The 21,903-nt window shown below is 39.5% G+C and overlaps 1 protein-coding gene and 1 non-coding gene across 2 annotated transcripts in view; one reads left to right on the plus strand and one right to left on the minus strand.

The window, feature by feature from the left end:
• The first annotated feature begins 675 nt into the window (after positions 1-675).
• The window catches only part of LOC135492300 (vesicular glutamate transporter 1-like), an 87,334-nt gene continuing 66,106 nt past the window's right edge, over positions 676-21,903 (plus strand). The window contains exon 1 of the mRNA XM_064778674.1: positions 676-885. Within this exon, the coding sequence (XP_064634744.1) occupies positions 791-885 (95 nt within the window). The 5' untranslated portion in view covers positions 676-790. The remainder of the gene's footprint in view (positions 886-21,903) is intronic.
• On the minus strand, positions 14,085-14,155 carry Trnag-gcc (transfer RNA glycine (anticodon GCC)). The gene has a single exon. It is a non-coding gene; the product is annotated as a tRNA-Gly (tRNA).

The following is a 21,903-nucleotide window of genomic DNA, read 5'->3' on the forward strand; positions in this document are numbered from 1 at the left end:
TCGGCCGAACAGAGAAGATTTGCAGTATGGTTGAATCCGCTATTTTTTTCCAAGCGGTACAAGGTAAGAAATCGATTTAACCACGACTTCCGACTAGAAACTTAAGAAGAAGATGTTTGACATTGTAAAGAAAGTTCCGTCAAAGTCATAAAGGGTAAAATATACTCGCAAAATTAACGTTCTTATTTTAGTAAGATTGTGGTAAGCGTGTACGCCAAGAAACAAATCTGACCTTTTATACTTTTTTTTTGTGCCGGCCTAATACGTTTGATTTTAAACTTAAGTGTTGTCCCCTAGCAAAAAATGTGTTCTTTTTTCCTCTGCCATGATACAGGAAATTAGAATGCGGTAGTTCGGTTGAACCATATTGCAGATCAGCTGTGAATTATTATAAAAACTTGTACCATTAGTGCGAATAAAGCATGGAACCCTCGGCCAAGAGTGCAATTGTTCAATCGACTAATGGACCCGAGAGAGACTGAGCCCTCTCCAGTGAATTACGGAATAAACAACCAAGGGCTGGCGCTAAAACTCCATGTACATTAGCAGTTTCACATCCTTTGCGCCATAGCATTGGGAGAATGAATATTTAATGCAGCTTTGGCTAGCGTATGAATAGCTTAGCGTCCCTCACTAGTGACGCTCTGCGGCTAGTTGCGCGTTCCGAGTCCACGAGGTGCGGGTCTCTTTCATACAGTGTAAACTAATTCTTACTCTGTTTCGTTCGCGTTTTCCAGGACTTGCTTATTATTGGGATCTATGGTTCTTTGACGAAAGCTAAAACACTTCAATGAAGATGCCGTTTGGAGGTTTCGCTAACCTTACGGATAGGGTTATAACCCCCGCCAAGGATATGGCCCAGTTGGCCAAGGTTACATTTAAACGGTAAGTTTCTTTCTATTTATGGAAGTCCATTTGGGACCAACATGTAATAAATCACTAGATACGGATTTATCAACAAACTCAAACATATAAAAACAGTTTTCATGGCAATTGGAATACAAATTAAACTTTTTTGCAGTTATCACGAAGTTATCTCAACCGGGCGGATGGTTACATATATAATTTTCTTGATAGCATTCCTTATTACTATAAACATGTTCAGTATTCGAATGATGCTCTAACAGGCCAATCATGTTGACTTATTGGTTTGAGTAAAGATAGCACGTAGTGTTGTTGAGATACAAGTAACTAAAGATCTATTTAATGCGCAAAGTTATATAAAGGTTTTCGAGTGTTTGAAAAAACTTGAAAAGTTTTGGTCAACACGAGTATGCACTTGTAAAGGCTTTTTTCAGCAAATTGAAAATCCTCTGAAAAAGATTTTCCAGCCAAAGCGGAGTTTTTCACGGGCAACTAATGACTTGGAACACTTTTCGATTTTCTATAAAACCTTAAAAGTCATTTTAGCGTGCAGCAAATACCCTTTAAAGTTATCGAGGAACCCAAAAAAACCCAGTCCTTTAGAAGTATTAAACTATAATTCTAATGCTGTGTAAATTCCTTTATGGTTTTATGTCTGAAAAGGATATATCTGCCCGTTAAAAACACACTGGAAACCTTTTTTCGAAGCGTGTCTACAACCAACTTAATTCTGGTTATGGTAACATTATCAATCTAAAAACCCTTAAAGAAACCCCACTGAACATTATCTTATCCAGAAAAGTTTGAGCGAATGCCGCGAGTATAAGTTTTCAAATGCGTTCCTTTGTGCAAGATAAGGGTTACTTTCGAAGATATTTCAAACCTTAATAGCGATTAAAATACTGTCTGGAGAATTGGATCGGTTATTCAACGAACGTGTTAGCTGGGGAGTCATTTTCATCTTGCTGAGTAGACACTTTTCTGTTGAATGTGATCAGGCTCGTTTTAGTGAAAGTTCAACGTTTCAAGATCACGGTTCGAAATCAATCTATATGACTGGAGAACTTTTCATTTTGCATTCATCCAATGTTACAGTATCAATACGCCCTACAGTGTAGAAAACTTATAATTGCGAAACGGACCTCTTTAGTACTCGGATAGAGCATCAGTAAACAGAGCCATGTATTCAGCTACATGAGGTAACTCTTCTGAGATGCTTTGTTAACACGAATGATTCTCTATTAATCCTGATGATGTTCTTCAGTTTGAGCCAAAAAAATAAAGTGAAAAAAATATTTGGACTTAAAATTTTGTTCATCTTTCAGATTTGAATTTTTTCAAAGTCAAAATATTTTTGGGACTGATGATGTTCTTCAATTTGAGGAGAAAAAAAATTAAATGAAAAAAAAATTTGGACTTGCAGAGTTGAATGTTTTCCATGTAAAAATATAATGATGTTCTTCAATGTAAACAAATCAAAACAAGTAGGTCTCTCATTATATTACACAGAACTGCAGAAATAGCGTTACATCGCTTACTGCCATTCCAGAAATAGTCTCAATCACGTAAGTGGGATTTCTGCTTACTTATCATCCGAACATGTTCCATTTATTACACAGTTTCATCGATTGTACCTCAGATTTCAAAATCCATGTTATGTGACATGAAAAATATAATGATGGTATAAAAATGTCACAGTCAAATATCATCACTTGTTACAATAACGCTCCTTTTTGCTTATTCGAGCTACACTTTATTAAAAATTGGCGTAAGACGTCCGCATAAATTTATTTCACTTGCAGTGTCAGATTTTAATTAGACCAAGGGCTAAATATTATGACCCGTTAACCTGTGAAGATGTTATCAGAGACGAATCGAGTCAGTGTAACAACATTCTCAGTTAGCGTAAAGGGGAAAAATCTATCAGTATAATTAGAGGTGAATCAGTTGGCACCATCATCATACCTCAATTTCAAAAGCCAATATTCATATCAAAAAGCGTGAGAAACATCAATTTTAGATTTCATTAAGAAGGAAAGTCTATATATTGTAGTTGGCAAGGCAATATACAATTTTCTTTCATTAGTGTCGATGGATTTATCATTTGAGACTATGATTTTTAACATGGAAACCGTCGGGGCTTCGTTATACAAAACGATGATGACAAAGGCAGGTCAGGTTCTTCTGGTGTATTCCTGACACGCACTATTGTATTTACTCGCTCCCGTCAGTCAATTAGAGGGCTGTTTGATGACTGGTAAGTGTCAATAAGGTTAAAGAAGTCAATTTGTTTCATTCAAATGGGTACCTCAAACCTAAAATCGCTAATTTACGGTCCAACATGATACAAACAGCTTTAATCACTGCCATTTGAATTGAATTCTATAACATATACTCCCTTTTCACTTTTATAAGGTCAGGTGATTATCACAAGGCCTCTTCTCTCACGTTCATAAGGTTATCAGTTGCTTTTCAGGCAACAGCACTCCCTTACATGCCTGAACAAGGATGCATTGGTTTGGTGACCATCACTAAGCCTTTAGTTTGGTTCCTTCAGCATTATCATCGGTAGGCTTTTGGTACTCCACCGACCATTCATTTCATGTCTAAAGACATTAGCCGAATGATGTCACGGAGGGTTAAGGTCACTGATGTAACAGACTTGATGAACCAGTCTCGACAACCTCTTAATCTTCTAAGAACTGCTTTTCCACCCATTCCAAATACATCCACCATAGTGTATGTCAATTTGACTTAATTACCAAAGGTACCAGGTGCCAGCAACGAACAAAAGTGAAACTAGTCACGCAATTTGCTGACTAGAAATCCCTCTGAAACCAATCGGGATTAGTTTAGAACAAATGACTTCTACAGACAATGGTAGTCATAAATATCACTGGCTGGTGTATGGTCCAAGTTTCGCTTTACATGTTCCATGATGGTCAGTTATAGAGGAATAGAATCAACCAATAAAAGGCGAGATAATATTTACATCGAATTTTCTGCACTGTCAACGGTTACGCATGCGTCAGCAAATTACTCCTGGTCGAGGGAACACAGACAATGGCTGCATCAAGGTCTACGCATGCGTCAGTAAATATTGTTTCTGCTACAAAAATGGCTCTATTCACCTGAAAAGTGGTCGACAATTCCGGAGTTCGTTAACATCAGAAATGTTATTGATGTTGATATTGTTTTATGGTTTTGTCACGGGACTCGTCATAGAAACGCTATCAACGTGGTGGGTTTGTTGATGAAATTGTTCTTGCGTTTGACATGTACAACGTGCATCATGATATACCATACCGACGATTACTCAGAACCGTTAGTGGTAATGTCTATGCATGCCAAGAAAGAAGGCAGAAGACAGTTTGTTTTGCAAACGTTTTGCTCAAAACGGCATTATGAGAAAGTAATAATCAGCAATTTCATCTCCCTGTTCTAATGAAGGTTGACGGAGCTTAAAATGTTTGGAACTGTGCAGTTTCCTTTTCAGTACTAAAAATGTACAAAGCTGGGATGTTCGTAAAAACAATGGAATTGCACTCCCTTTTGCTCGATCCAAAACTGGTCTCGGAAACTAGTTTTTCTGTAGTTTTCCTACTTTTTTTCCGAACATCGTACGATTTTGTTCCTCAGCATAACTCGCGAAGAAATTTGTAAATTGAGAAGACTAAGTGTCGAACAAAGTTGTTTGTAGGTATAAATGCCTTCAGCAAGATTACAAATACTCTATGTTATGCACAGGACATTGACATTGACATCATAACATGTTTCGTTTCGATAATTGGGTGAGATATCTCGGGTAACGCCTTGAGGCGAATTGTCTATTATTGATAAGAAAAGATGGGTAATTACGTGCTTAGGCAGAGCTCAATGATAGGCTGTTCAAAGATATGACATTAGCTGAAGCACAGTAATCAGTCAAAAGTTCTTGATTATGGAACGACTTCTGAGAATTTGTATTGTATTGATTATGGCATCAGTTTGTGCAATTCCTCTTGATGGTAAAGACAGGCAACTTACAGCAGCGGATGACAAAGTACTTTAAGCTGATGAAAATCATAACAGGGGACTTGTGCATGATCCAGAAAAAAACCTAGTCAAATATAAGCACCATCTAAAATCATCTAAAAACACCTAAAATAAGCAGCATTATCAGACTGTCATTTTTCTGTTCGACGACTCATGATCACTGAATACTGAACTAATTCTCATCACCATCCCACATCTTCTGAAAACAGCAGACACAGTAAGTTAATGTTGAGTTTCTGTCATCTCTACTCAATGACTAAGTCTAAGTCTCAGTGATATGACGATCAAATGCCTTACAAAAGTCGATTTCCTTTACCTGCCATTGTTGTGATAGCGAGGTGATGTTGATTTTATTTCCTCCGGGTCAATCATACATCCTAGCAAATGATTAAGTTTTTCAGCACAACAAAGTCGAATACATGTATATATCAAAAACAAAAACTCTGCCGACGGCTGAAAAGGGTAAAAACTAATTGTATCAATGATTGTTTACAGGATATTTTGAGCATTATCAGAACTACTGCTCGCTTTTCGCTAGCTTTTTTACCCCTCCAGCGATATTACCTTTTACTGGCATTGGCTATCTCTAAAATAATCGAAGGTTATTGACTAAGTCTAATTTCCCTCCAAATATGCACTTGTCTTTTTGAAACAGACGCGGCAGTATAATTTGATTGTTAAAAGCTAACACTTTGGCTTTGTTTGAAGTACTACATCAACTACGATCTTGGTTCGCGAGGTGGTGATTGACCCAGTACTGTTGCAACTCACTCAAGTGAGTCGATCGGAGGTTGCATGTGACGTATTGAAATTCAAAATAATCGATAACCTCTATCGAAATATACCATTTGTGGGCCTACTAACATTGTTAGTTTTGCAGCTATCGGAATATGACTATCTTACAGTGGTGCGTGCATGTCATGACTGGTCATAGACAAAACTCTTATTTGAAGTCAGTGAAACGATACAACGACACAAGACACGAAAGCAGTTGCATTATTACTGGCGAACTGTAAGACACTGATGTCAAGGTATTGCAAACAGGAACACATAATTAATATCTAAACGTAAACTGAGTATGTATTTGTTCCATCTAAGGTACATCAGTTTCAGCAAGTTGCCATGGATAACTCATCAGAACATAAAAGCCTATAGGAAAGTGAAGTCATCGGCCACCATTTCCAGGCCTGCTTTTCGTCTGCATTGTCCTGCTTTCCCAGATAAGAAATGTCATCAACCCCCGGGCAACGTTAACACGTCACTAGCCATTGTTCTCCGTGAACACAGCCATCCAACACTGCCATGGTAACCCAGTTTGACTTCTGAAAACTTCTCAGGATGCGCAGAAAATATAAAAGTTCCCATCTGGAATTGTTCATTTGTGTATCCCCAGGCATCACAATGGAAGCCATTCGTTTGAAAAGGGCACAACTATCTTTGACAGAGGAAAAGGTCAGAATTATTAATGAATCAGATTGCTGACATCAAAGACATCCAAGTCCCCTAATGTAATTAGTTCTTCTATGGATCTCCAGCCCACTATCTTTGGTCGCCGAGGACGCCGTGGATGGACGAAGGCGGCGATGGAATCCGTTCGTCTGAAACTTTCTGAAATAAAAAAAGCGTTAGATGTCTGTATTTTTGTTGTTTGCAACAAAAGTTTGCAGAAGAATGGCAATAGTATTCTAACCTTTGGCGCTGTCTGATAGAGATAGATGCAGGAACGAGTTGCGTGAATGTTCACGGGAAAGGAGTTTGTCATATTGTCCAATAATCACTTTGAATGACCAGTGTTCTTCAGTTTATGTCATAACTATGCCGACTCATGGTATAGTATCCCTTCACTCTACCTCTGGGCGAACCTAGGAATGATTGGTCATTGGAACACACTCAAAATACCATGTCATCGAGAGAGAAATATACCTTCCATCTTCGCTGGCTTCGAGCTTCTAAAGTACACCTTAAAGTACCATTTCGTCCACACCCGTCCACGCCATACTGACCTATGACGTCACGCCCAGCACCTTAAGGCGAGCTCAGAATAGGACTGGAGCAGCCGAAATCTGTGTTCATAAGAAATGAGCAAAACTAATTATGGAAAGGCGAGATTAAAGCTACAGTGAGGTCCTCTAATTCTATTACCAGTTTCTTGTGGCTAATGGGAAACTGAGCGGCGTCTAGATCACTTCAGACATTGAGATGAAGAATGGGCTCGGAGAACGGTACTCGCCGTCCATAGCGAGTGATCACTTAGCGGTTACCATTCATTCTAACCCTTCAACAGATTTGCTTCATGTGGGATTCCATAAATAGGAATTTTATTACATTTGCAACGTCCTCGTCATCATCGTCATCGTCATCGTCGTCGTCGATCGATCGAGTTGAACCTTCATGTCTAAGGTAAAGCAGTGGTAAGCAGTGGTAACATAGACACTAAAATCCAAAAGTTGTCTATCGGGCTCGTCACTTTTCTAAAATTTCATTTTCAAACCCTTCAGCGAATTTACAGACCATCTCGACGACATTTTATTCAACTACATAATAACCTATATCTCGACCGAAGGTTTTCTTTCAACCAAATGGTTCCAGAAATATTCAAGAAAAGTTCATTTCTAGTGACGAGTGGAATCAAATGCAAGATTGTTTGTAGTATGTGAGTGTAATAAGAAAAACCGAATCCTGTTCGAAAGAAAGACAGCTTAGACAGGGAATTAATATAGATATTGCCAGCTTCTCCTCCATTCTTCTTCATTACCCGCGACATGTTTTACAACAAGCTGACCATAAATAAATCAACGCCCGACAACACTTATACGCCCTGGTGCTCATTCGGGTGGAGGTATTACCACCTCAATGACGATAAAATTCTTATGAAGTATCTGGTTGATAATGCAGGTATCTGCTCAGGCCGCAAGAATGAGACTTCAATTTACGTTCACTCCAGGATGTTACATTTATATCATAGCATCTTCTTTCTGTGACCGCTCATCCAGATCGAAGCCGTTTTTGTACTAGAAAATGCAGATAAGATCATACACCGGTATCTTTGGATATCATGTAAGAAACTGAATAAAGTCTAATACTACCAGCTTGGAGGAATCTCAGAAGAACCTTCTTATAAGAAACTGAATTAGATCTTCCACCAGATTCACAAACTAACTGCCCAGGAATTGAGGGTATACTTTTAGAAATTTATAATTTACGGTTTTGATAAACTTTGAAAGGGATGTCAACCAAGGCAACACAAATATGCACCTCACAGAGGTTTTTTAGCAAAAAAACTAAAATTCAGAAAAACTGTCTAAGGGTTTTAAAATCGCAAGGCTGCATATTTGAGTTGTGTCTTCATGAGGATTGAATTGGTCGTATCAGATGAAATCACAAGGGATCTAACTCAGAAGCAGAGCAATACTGCAACCTTTGTATTGCAGTACAACAAACACAGTTTGTTTGGTATGTAGAGATTTCCATCTTCTCCAAATCGATAGTTAATTCAACATCTTGGGGGTATTTGTTAGCTTTGATTACGAGATTTCTGGTCAAACTTCGTAATCTAAGAAAACAATGACTAAATTTGTGTAAGCGCACTCTCCGGCCGATTGAAGTTATAAGAAACTTCTTTAAGTATTCATGATGTGCGTGTAATGATATTATGTGACTGTCCCCGCTGGATGGGGGTGGGATTGACCAGAGGGTCAATGCTAGTTATCCTAACATTCCTTTGCAATTCAGCTACAAGTAACTGCCAATGCATTCAGTGCCCGAGTATCGTAGTTGGTAGGGATGCTGGCATCTTTGTTACATTTATCAATCATTGCTGAGATATCGTATTTCCAATCTCTGGTGATAGATAATCAGACATATCATGCTTTCAGATAGTTTAGACCAGGATCCGGAGCTAAGCATAACAGGACTAGGTCTGGGTAAAAATATACGAGTTTTTTATCGTGAACCAGCATGTTAAAGCAATGAAGCCATTCACCATGCTGTCATCTTCTTTTGAACACAGTATCCTACAGAAATTCATATGCACTTTCATTTTTCCTTTGAAGACTAATTCTGTTCAATTCATTTGGTTAAATCATACACTTGTTCCGACTTCACCAATACTTTGACAAAAGTCAGCACTATCCATGACCTTGCACTTTCCACAGTCTATATGAGGGATTTACCAAATAATATTATTTCTGTGGCGAGCACCCGAGTGCCACAGGCTAAGCCGACGTACCACAATCTTGTCATGTCAGACAGTTGATATAAAAGTCGCCTTAACCGTGGCGGATGCGCCAAGTTGATTGGCTGACGGGCTGTATATTAAAACGCGACGTGCCTTGGCATCTCATGGCTGGACTTGGCCTATCTCGCTTGTAACAGACACGGATTATATATCATTTGGCCACAGAAACACGACGGACAAGTGATTAACTCTGGAACTTGGTGAAAATTAGATACAATTCAAATACATATTCATCTGCGTTCTTCATTCGTGTTGTCAGGCTCCAGCCAAGAAAAAGGTATCATTTTAAGTCAAGGTTTTCTCAACATCCCGAAACTCGCATCTGGGCTTTCAGGATATATCCAAATTCAAGATGGCCGCTAAAACCTAAAATGGCTGCCAAATAGCCGAGAAAAGGTTCTTTCTGATCTGAAAAGACTGTGCATCCTCGGTAACCGTTACTGAACAATGCACCTGTAGTTCTAATTGTCTTATTGACGACAACCATCACCTGAAAAGTTAGGAGAAATGACAACAAAGAGCAGGGAAGTAGGCAAATTCCCTCCTCGACCTTCTACGACCTCAAATATTACAATCAACCTCTAACCCTGCCCTGCAGTCTAACCTTTTTGTACCTATCCTAATATGTATGCGATCAGGTCGTCTCGAAATGTCATCGCGACCACGCCACACACACTCCGCTCCCACCTCATCCGGAGGAGATAGAAACAGCCTCATAAATTTCTATTCATTTGTCAGTTTCTTATCAACCATTTACTCAGGTCTGACGGGCCATCATAAAAGCACCAAGATCAATTTCAATTAGTTTGCAGTTTATCCTGGGCTGCAGTAAGTTATCCATTATAAGGAGATTAGGGGCTTTCCTCTTTGGATGCGAGCGAGTGATGCGATATGGGTGTGACATTCATGGATGCCATGATGGAGGCATTGAGCTTCTTCTTTCAGGTTCGAGACAATATTGGCCGTTTTCTATGCGCAACGTGAAGGACTAAAAATCGGTTACGTGTGTGTGTTTTTTCAACATCAAGAAAGTAACATCCCATCGCTTAAAGGGCATCATGCCGTACATCATCGTATAACTATACAAACGACTAGGGTCGTAGCAAAAAGATCTGACGGAGCAAGTGTCCCCATTCGCCACGAAAACATGTTTTGGAACATAATTTTGGCAGAACAAATGCAAAAAGTGCTGTTGCCTCCCGAAGCTAGCTACGGGCATGAATACAAATTGACAACTCCTTTTCTGTGATAACGAACGGTTCAATAAGACTCACTGACCCCCCCCCCCCCCCGACACTGTCCAGACAGTCACTGACTGCGCACTCACCAATCGCACCAATCGCACCAATAACCATGTGCATATCAATATGTGCGGCGCCAGGCGTGTTTTGGATAGTCATCTGTCTTAATGGACATGTAGAGGGTGATTAATTCAACTTTATCCGTTTTTATGACCGCCGGGAGATAATTATTTCCCTGTTTAGTGTTAGGAATGGAGACCACATTATGATGTCCATTGGCTTTGCATTCAATATGTCGCGGTCGAATATTTTGCTTGCAGCAACATCCCAGTCCGGTCAACTTTTTCATGCAAATTTTACAAGAAATTATTCAAAAATACTTCCTTCCGGCTGCTGATTCGTCACGACAGGATATACATGATGTACCTGCATGCCGTTTCCCAGATTTCTCAAATGAACACAGGCAATTATACGTGCTCAGGAATAGCTCATATTTCTGTCTTTTGAATAGTGATATACATAAAATCTTAGGAATAGCTCATATTTCTGTCTTTTGAATAGTAATACATAAAACCTTTCATGCTACTTCCACCTTTTTGGAAAAAACTTTGCGTAGTGACTTACTTCATCATGCAGTGATTACCTATAGCACACATTGCAAAACGATTTTTTAGTCATCTTTATGTTAGGGGTAGAACGACATCATGTTCAACTTAAGTTTAATCAATCTCTTGTGCACGGATTTTAATTAACAATATCGTTGATTACAAAAGAGCTAGTGAACTTTTATACGTCCACTGTTCGCGTGACCAATCCCAACCAATCCCAACCTCTCGCGCATTTGAAGTCGTCCAAGGTCTGTAAATGTTTCATTCGTGCACTGCAATAATTCATCGCATTAGGTTTCTCATCAATAAATCAGGTAATTAATTCAATTTGGCGTGCCGAACATAGATTAAGTAGCAATGATCGCGAATATGTGCACCAGGCTTGTCACGCGACCATTACTCGATATTGGGTACAACTGCACCTGATTTAAGAAAGTAACATTACGCGGCAAAACTAAATCCAAAGATCATTCATGGTTGCCGTAAGTTTGCACTTCGTATGACCACATATGAATAAATAAGACGAGTCTTTAGCTATTCTTGTATAAGTAAACTAAAATATTTTTCAAATTTGATTGCAAAGTAGCCGTTACATAATAAAGTGCGTCGTGTTAATTTCCTAATGTCAACATGACCTTGACCTCTGCTAGCGCTGGAGGATGTTTGGTACCTACATTGTCACCCTCGTCACGAAAGTTTTGTAACCGTGACCAAACTAGCCTGAACTGCTTTTGAATTACCTTAACTGCTTAACGTGATTAGGCATTCGCGAGAACTCATCGTTTGTAGCTAGGTGGGATGCCTAATCAAGGGTTTAATCTAGGAATCGAATTAAACACAACTGTTTGTGTCTACGGGGTGCCCAAAGGGATGTAAATGTTCTTGGTATTCTTGTTGAATTTCGTTCAGTGAACGGAAAACAAAGATTGAGAATGTTTTCAAGATGTTTTGCATTTTGCACTTATTCAGCAGGATTGATTCGGTGGCGAATAAAAAAAGAACATAACAAAAAACAAATTGTCTGGATGCTGTTCATTTTTGGCCATTTGTACTGTGTTGTCCGCTTCTTTGATCATCGGTGAACAAAGTAAGTTGACAATAGAACTGCAATTTCTCTCAGTATTTTGACAATGATAATCAAATAACCAAATTCGCTGATAGCACTGAAAGACATTTTCTTACAGAAATATCTTGTAACTATTCTTATCAGCGTACAACAATAGCATAATCACCTTCTGGAAGTTTCTGAGTCGAACTTACGACAAGAATTCATCTCACACTGCCAGAAGCTGAACCGATGTACGCAATCAATGATCTGATGATAGGAAACGCATTACCAATTTGTACTAACTTCCGTCAAATTGGTTCATTTTGTAGAGATATGTAATTGTACTTTTTTATTGATTCATTGATTTCCTTAATGTATTTAGAACATAAAAACAGTTATTCTATCATTATTAGGCACTGCGATGATCCTTCCATATCGGTAATGGACCTGACACAAACAGAATTGATGGCAGTCTGAAACCTGAAGGCATATTCACTACCTTTTGTGCAAAAAAAACTTATCATTTGGGTAACACTATTTTAAAACCATTGGCATTCTCATGTACAAAACCGTCCATATCCGAGCCAGGACCATTCTAAAAATTCTGGCAAAATACGCTGATGTCAGCATATAAGCTTGTGAAAAACCAACACAAGCATGCACCTCGTAGCGTTATCGAGAGTCGTCCCTTAGTGACCGAAAGGCAACCGGGAAGTCAAAAAGTTCTTCCACCTAACACACTCTTGCGTAAAACCACAAAATGAGCATCCAGATCTGCATGCACAGTCCTATCCGGTAGAAAGTGTATTGTAGTGTGGAGTGTGCAAGGGCACGTCAACAGAGTTACGTGTTGCTCCACGAACATACATACCAGAGGAAACTTGACGCAACCCTCGTTAAAAATGCATCAGCGGATAAGTCTGGCTGTGTCTGTTTACAGATGATTATTGGAATCTGTTCAAAAGATCATTGGACGTTTGTTCAGCAGCTTGCACTGTTAGGTATGACACAACTGTTAGTCTAAATTGCCCCGTGCCCTGTATACCTGCGAGAGGAAGCCGCGAGAGACGCAGCCCCCTTTATAGATGCACAAGCATACGCTTGTATATCACTAACATTCACGAGAACAAGCATGTTCAATATATCACTAAGAATTACGAGGACAATTCATCGTGCCCAACATATCACAAAAATTCAACGACACAATCGGAAATCCATTTGGAAATTTATGTTCAAGTATATGCATACCTGTACACCGAAGGCCGACGACGTATACACATGGTATACACAGGAGCGAGCACATAAAGCATGTGTTCACCCTGCCTTCCAGCCAGGAACTGATAATGAATACTTACAATACGTTACGTCATCATTATTGGTGCGCATTCAAGGAGAGAAACCAGGACAAACCATTCATGAGTGCTTTTGTATGATTTACTGCTCCCTTTATGTACTGAGTCTATCGACGTTGGATGTTGTGGACACAAATAACCAATAATCTAGATGTTATTTTGATTAAACGTTTTTCTTTCAACAAACTGGATGCTTTGTATCGCCTGCGGTGATAATGAAGTATACAAACATGACACATTTTCATCAGAATAACCTTGTGTATATCGACAATTTGCCTTTTGACATCACCTCCGCTAGTTGTCAATATACTTGTACACAAGTACGGAACATGAACATCGGATGTTTTATATACATGTCTTAGTAGTTTAAACAACACATCCGTTTTTTGATGCTCTTCCGATTCACAAGATGAAACTGATACTTGAAATGACGTTCAAAAGCATATGAAACATTCAGTGGTGCTTTTAGTAATGTTGTTAGAATGGAAATTCACTGTGTGTGTCACAATGTCTCTGCGGGGCGGTTGTCTTCCAACAAATAGTAAAAAAGTCCATGTGAATGCATGCGTTGATATAATGCACACAAAGAGACCATGATGAGCTAACTTGTCGTATTGATAATTAATCAAAATATGACGAAACAGCACTTTTGAAAACAAAATAAACACATGATCCTCATCTTACTAGAAAAAAATTACATGCATTGGCCGGGAATCGAACCCGGGCCTCCCGCGTGGCAGGCGAGAATTCTACCACTGAACCACCAATGCTTGTTGGAGGTTGACAATCACATGTTGTCACCAACAAAAAACGAGGCAGGTATACTATCGTGTCCTTTGTCCTATTTGTCTTGTAATGTCATTGATAAGGTGCTACCTTATAGTTAAAACCAAACGGTTACTGTGTCATGCTTTTGTCAAAGTGGCTAGTTTAAGTAGCCTCTCGTTAATAACAGTTACTGATATTACTGACATACCAAGGTCTCACAACTTCTCTACTTGATTCTCCTCTAAGCTAGCTTGAAGCTCTCGGAGCATTTTGCTAAGTGTACTTTATGCCATTTCCTCTAGAGTGCTTCCGATAGCTGAGTAGTAAACTTCCTCGGACTCTGAATCCATTCAGGATGACTCTGATGGCACGGTGCATTTAAGGAAATGATCATTTATTCGTGTGACAAGTGCATGTTTTAACCCACATATTGGGAAAATACACACACACAATGCCATTCTATCACAAAGATGACGAACGTCATACGAGCATACGTAATTTGACATTCGTTTCTAGAGCAGTTTGCATAAAACAGGGTACAACTCACTTTACCGATCACCGTTACTCACTTCTACACCACAAGTTGTGAAAAGACCACGACCGCTTAAAGAACGCTGAAAAAGACACGAACTTTTAGAATATCTTATCCAGCGTATAATGTGGAACAGTATCATTGTTTCTTGCAAGTCTGCAGTGAGGGATATTGGATATAGAAAGTACTTATGGACAACCTGAGAAACATTCGCAGCTTTACCATTAACATGTCAACGCTGAGGTGTAATCGTCATCTTGAGATATCCAGGGGTGTAACTCTCGACTAATGGGGGTCAGACGGAGCAAGAGTGTACGCCAGTCTCAGGCTAGGTTAATGGTCCTCAGGGTCCTTTCTGGTAATCCTGTCATTGCCATTTTGTCCAACACATGTTTACAAGTACATTGTGCACCAAAGTACGCCAGAACCTTTAATTTGCGTACAATGTTTACATATCTGGCTGCGTTGTCTAGCATAAATGGCATCTTGTGAAGGAGCACAAGTATGTTCGACATTATTTGTACACTCTTGTCCTGCCATGTGCCATGCAGCCCCCCATCATCTTAAACTACGAATATCAGTACCGAAACTAGGGAATGTAGTTCAACTTTAAAATGATGCATGCCGTTAATACTTACTAATGACCAACAGTGGAGATTTTCGTTCAGTACTTTGCTACTTTAAGACTATTTACCATTATTAGCTGATTAACGCTACATTAGTGCTTCTTGGCAAGGTAGTTTTACGGGATACCAATTAATTCAACTCACGGTTAAACGTACCAGTTTATAATTGGAGTTTAACACGCCCAACGTAAAGTTTGCCCTATCAAATTCCCCGTTGAAGTTTAATCACCGAGTCATTCTGATGGTGCTTGTAGTTTAATGTAGCTTGATGGTCTATCAAATGGGATATTCTGAGTGCCTTCCATTATGCCATGCTCCATGTCAATGTTAGTCTGATAAAATATAAATAAAGTCAATGAGACTTATTGGCATCCAAGTATACTATCTCCATTATAGTACATTAACGTGCTTATGTACACTACATCATTATGTTCTATCGTTGTATTGTGCATTTGTGGTGTACGAATTGGTCTGTCGAATTATTGGACAGCTATCCGATGATTTTAGTCTTGGCTCCTATGGTTTTATTCATATTTCTTACATGTAATTTCACCCAGGCTGTTAATTATCCTTTATCTGAAAAATGTAACGATTATAAGCAATGTTGAACATATTTGTTTGTCTTTTTTGTGTTGCTTATGTCACTCTCATCTCCTAAGCAGCATGGTTCAATTCTATAAAAGTCAAGCCATTAGGTCATTGTATATTTCACCCCCAGCCATTTGTCTATTGACTTCTGTTATTACTTCGAAGCCACAATTGCCAAACTCTGCCATCTTAATAAGACCAAACACACACACTCACAATAAATCATTTTTTCCCATTCCTGTGGCATTGGAAAATAGTAACTCATATAAAACAATGGTTTTCCTTCGATAGATCTTTTGAGAAGACAAGGATCTTTGGCATCTCATCAATCACCATTGACGTCTAACAATATTGCTAGTCCTCACAGAGACACACTTCTGATAAATGAAGGCGAGTCGGGATTTTGAGAAACGTCAGTTCTCAATGTATTATCAGAGTACGGACAGGGAATTCCCCTCAGAATAAAAACAAAATCTTTCATCTCTGTGTCTGTCATGTTTGACATTCCATTTGATAACACTTTTCCTTTGTAAACGTCTCTACCGTGCCCATACTGATTTGCGACAATACGGACGGAACTCCCATAAAACGGGCGTATTTCCGGATGGACTTTTTTGTCCTGGGAGACTTTGGGCAGGCAGTGTTTCGTTACAAGATCACGATAATCTCAAGAACCTGATAAGATTTCAATACAACACGTTCAAACCACATTGGTATTTTTTGCAGTATCTCCAGTGAATTGTACAAATTGGACAGTAGATTGAATGGGCGATGTGTGAATTGAGCCTGGATGGGTAATCTTCTTTGGGATGCTCAGCTAAATCAGATCTCAAACTAAACAGGCATTCCAATTGCCAACGCACATACCCATCATTTGTAACATTCGACCTTAGTTTTTGAAAGTACATTTGTCTAGTATGGTATCTGTGATCATCAATCTGCCTCGACCAGAAATGCCGTTGGTGTGCAGCCCCTGATTAAACAAAGTGTACTGTCATCTCACAGAATCGCAAGATAATCTCAGCGATAACAAGTGTTAGCTTGTTACTGGTGTAATAGCTTGTGAACAAAGACTCGTACTTCTGCTGGGACAACATGCCATATTCACAGTTTCGAATGACAAGGACATACTGCTGTTATGATCCTTCATTTGTGCTGCTGAATGATTACAAAAAACTTTATCAAGAAGTAACTTTACCCTAGGTAAACAAAAACGAGGAAAAGAGTGTCGTTGAAAGTCCCAAATAATCTTGATAGCTTCACTTTCCTCAGCCTATACAATGCGAAAGAGAACAAAGGCACTTCATAGGGATATTTTTCTTGGCTGCGCGTTTTATGTTGCCGTCTTCTTCTGAGGCTAATAAAACCACATGCTTGTCACTTCAATTGAAGCCGATTCCCTGAGGCAAGCTATACCCATTCCAATTTTTGACATTTGCAATGGTTGGGTTTATGTACACGTTATATAAAGAAATATATGGAATGTTTACCAGGACGGTTTCTATTGTTTCTTTCTTTCAGAGAACACAATAGGGACAACCATGTCACCAATGGTGACATTCGTTCTTCTGGTTCCCAAATAGGCATATAGCGGTACTTTTGAAGGTCACTTTCAAATGGTTGGTTGCTTTGCTTAGAAATTGCATTTCCTTAGGTAAAAACTCAAGTGTTATAGATTTGAAAGGTATAAAGCTGTATTGTCATTACGGTTCATCTGTTGGTGGCATTAACGAAGGACAGTTTCATTATATCCTTCTATATGGTAACTTGATAAAATTGACGGAGACACTGAATCCCTTTGGCCTGCTATGAGTCTAAAGTCTGTTACGCGATTATGTTAAGAAGAAAAGATATTAGAATGACATGAACAACTTCTACTTTATCGATAGCATCTTTGATCCATTAGGGGCGATAGGAGACTGCAACATTATGATTTTATCGGTGTTCTTGTTCTGACTTTGCTGTCGTTATATCGTCAAAGGATAGTCTTAATCCTACGATTTGATAAGAAACACAACTTTCGTTTAAGCTTATGCCATGAACTCATAGCGATATCCAAAATGATTTCTGAACCATACAATCTATCACAGAAACTAGTAAAAAAACTATCTGAAAGGAACCTTACGAAAATATGCTAAACGGATTAAAATAACATGATGCCAGGTATAAGATTTCCCATAGCGATTACTTTACTGATTTTCGTCAACTTCTTTGATGTCAATTTCTATAAAATATTTTCAGATTACATCGAGCACGAAGTTAAAAATCGTTTTAAACTCAAGGTTCCTAACTGCGTAGCATCTTTATCCAGACTTGTATGATTCAAAAAGAACGCCAATGTAACGTGTGTGCTCGTGAGTGAATCTGGCAAACCCTTTCTAATGAAGATTCACCTGCTCTATTCAAAGGTATTCTGAAATCTAGAGCTCCTTTCTGACCCAGAAAAACCACGCAGTCATGACAATGATTCAGCTACAAATATGACGAAGGTCTTAGGTGTAATCTCTTGTGGAAGGACCACATCCGTCCTAGAGACCTGTCAACAACGGCATGTCCCGCACGCTGACCCAGAAATATCAAACAAAGGTATGTCTCTTGAGTTCGCCCCTTTGTCAATATCTTCTGTCCCAATGATTCAACCGCCAATATGACAATCGCGCCGAAGGTCTGGGATGGCATCTCCAGCGTGAATGACCGCATCCGCCGGAGCATGAGATGAAATCAGTATGCAAGTCAGTCGCGTCAGTCTCGTCTGCACTTTGTCAATCAACAAAAACACATCAAAGTCAACCTCTTTCATTATGATGCAGGCTAGCTTGAACTGTTTCTTACATTAGCTCTCTGGGTGGGTACTCTCTGTGGCGAATTCGTAATGCCTCAGGTTGGTCCCTCAAGCAATCCAGTAGCCATCTCATAGCTCTTGCATTAGCATGTCCAGGCTCGGGTATGTTTACATCAATACATTCTTCCGAATTGTGTCACCACTTGAACCAGCCTTTCACATTGCTGACTGTAACATCTGACATTCGAACTGCAGCAAAAGAGTTTCTAGCAAAAACTTTGTAACCATCTGAGCACCATCGTTATGTAGTTGTTGGTTCACAATCGTGTTGTCTATCAAAACAACTTTCAATTTTGACCCGCTCGGTCTATCAAACTAGATCAATCACTGGTGTCGGTTTGATTGATAGAAAAAATACCCCGGTTGCCAACTACCCCACAATATTCAAAACAACATCTAACTGATGGCGATGCATTGGGCTGTCATCTTCTGCTCGGGTGAGTTCTTAGTGTACAACAGAAGTAATTACGCCCTTGGTATCTGGCTGGACCAGCGGCAGTGGTCATGTTCGTAAGACCTGACAAGCTGATGTCGAGTTAGTCATTGTAATGATCTTGTAGTTGGCGGGTTAGATAGTGTCATGACATGTCTGGGAAGTCCACGTGGCCAATCGTCTGATATGGCAGAGGAGTTTTAAGGCGAGGCCATAAGAAATGGTCAAAAGCACATAATCAATTGATTATACAACCTCTTTTTGCCGCCGTAAATTGTAAGTCTATTCTATTCTGCCTCGGTCACTGGCAGCGTTATTAAGATATATATGGGTGATTTGTAGCCGGGATGGAATATTGGTTTGGGCTCTGATCGTCTGATAAAGTGCTCTGCCAGGGTTTGGGGGTTTGGTCACATGAAGTAATGATGTGAGTGGATGGTGAACATACATGCACACATGCGGTTTCATTAAGTGTTAGTGCCCAGAGAGGGACATGCTTAAGTTTCAAGGATCTAAGACCGGTTGATTAGTTCTTGGATAGGTGAAACAAGAGTATCCTATTGGTTACTTTGGAGTTGGTCGGAGTCTGGTACATACACCTTGCCTCATGTATAAACACTGTAGTGACATCTTCTCCACTCATTACTGATATAAATTTTCTACATCACAACCTATTAGTTTTACATCCATTGACCACTCAGAAAAAAGATGAAAAATCCATCAAACGAACCACAGGCGCCTCGACCGTGGCATCCCCTTCCTTTGTCTCCACAACATCCCATCACCCAGAAACACATTACGACATAGACTCGATATGGATCATGTGGCTAAAACCATCGGCACACTCTAATACCTCATTCCGTAGGGAATCCCGGCATCTATTTTGAAATAATTAACCGCAAGCTAATGGAATACGGTATTCCCGCGAGACGGCTTGCGCATGCGTATCTCACATTTCGGCGCAAGGTACAAGATGACCTGTGGTCGCAATCGATTAATTTTTTAATAACTGTTCACCGGTCTTTCCGTATTAGTCCCGGAACAAATATAGGCATTTCTGCTGTCTGACATATTCAAGAGGGATGGATGATATTTCTTTTATCAATAAGATTTTGATTTGATCATTAGCTTACTGCAATAAAAATGAAATGAACTTCTTGTACATTTTTCCTCTAATCACGTCAAATAGCAAGGATTCCTGAAATACCAAGGAAACTCCGAGTGAAAAAGCTGCTGGAACGCAAATGATGTTGCGTATAATCAATAAAACCAAGATTTGTTGCGTAGAACTCAAAACAGCCTTGTAGCAGCATCAATGTTTAAAAGTAGGTTACAGAATAAAGTTTGAAGAAAGGCGTTGACACCGGAACAAGTTAATAGGAAAGCAGATTCCTGGCCATAAGAATCAGTGCAGACATCAACCACTGCGCGCCGCTTCCAACATATCGCGCTCCCAGCCTCCGCGCTGCCTCTGTATCGGTTGACTTCACGCTAGGATTCCTCGGAGGCGATCTTCAGTCATAAGATATTGAATATAAAACCAAATAATAACGATGTGTACTAAACCCAAAGAACGGGCAAACATCGTAGGAGATGGCATACCGCCTTCAAAAGCACCGGCTTTCATAACCATGGTTGCTGGTAAATAGATGTAAGACTTCTAAAGCGGGTCGTAGCCAATCTCTCGAAGAGAACTTGATTCACCGTGAAGTTGAAAATATGACATCGATGAATTTCAAAGAGTTTATCGGAAGCACAGACCAATGCTGGCTTTAAACTGAAATGAAATCTGATTATGATATCAATGCGATTTAAAGTAATCTCGTAGCGATATTTCTGTAACACTTCGACTGTTCTTTCTTGTCATTCGCCGGTTTTAACTGGCCGAACAATCGCTTCTTTCTTACGTGTTATCTGCGTTAACATTTCATTAATTACTTTTGCCGTGGATGCGGTTTTCGAAGAGCAAAGATCAGTGAATCTTAGTTTGAAGAAAAAATAATCGTAAGTTACAACTTTAGAATGTTTTATGCAATAAAGTTAAGTTCCCTCTTAGTATTTCGACGTACTTGGCTAGACAGTCCCAATGGACGGATGGAGGCATGGACCACCTGCGCACCGAGCCATCGAACCATTTGATAAAGTTCATTTACTTAACCTCGCGTGCCCATCTCAGAGCATAAACATAGCATACTACTTTTTTTAAGTTGATTAAAAAAACGTTTGACAAGGCAATTTATTTATGAACCAGTGTTGGAAGCCAACATTTTGGCTACTGTATTTGATTATATTCCAATAGTTTAACTATTGTTCACGATGGCCTCTCCAAGACGGACGTTGTTCTCGTCCGATCTCGGAACTTCCGGTGAGAAGACTGATGGCAAATTTCAGCACACTCTTGTCGAATATCGGAGAAGATACTTCAACGTGACAAAAGCCTAGCCATTTTAAATCACATCTCGCAATCACTCTAAATCTCGCATCTGGCAATAACTCTACATGTAGTGATTCATGCGTCATGCGCCACGACGGAATGTGCTGCGCACTGTTCCATTTTTTGTCGGTAATGAAATTAAGCGCGCAATTTGTGGCTTTTTCTGCAGATTTATTTTGAATGGCGGAGTCATGAATTAGTGATTAGTGCAGTGAATGCTCTTGGGGCAGAGATTGAGATGAACATTAACCACTATCGGGCTGTAACGGGTTACAATGAGCATTCCAATGGCAGA

Source organism: Lineus longissimus, chromosome 8 (genome assembly GCF_910592395.1).
Source record: "Lineus longissimus chromosome 8, tnLinLong1.2, whole genome shotgun sequence".
Taxonomy (NCBI): Eukaryota; Metazoa; Nemertea; class Pilidiophora; order Heteronemertea; family Lineidae; genus Lineus; species Lineus longissimus.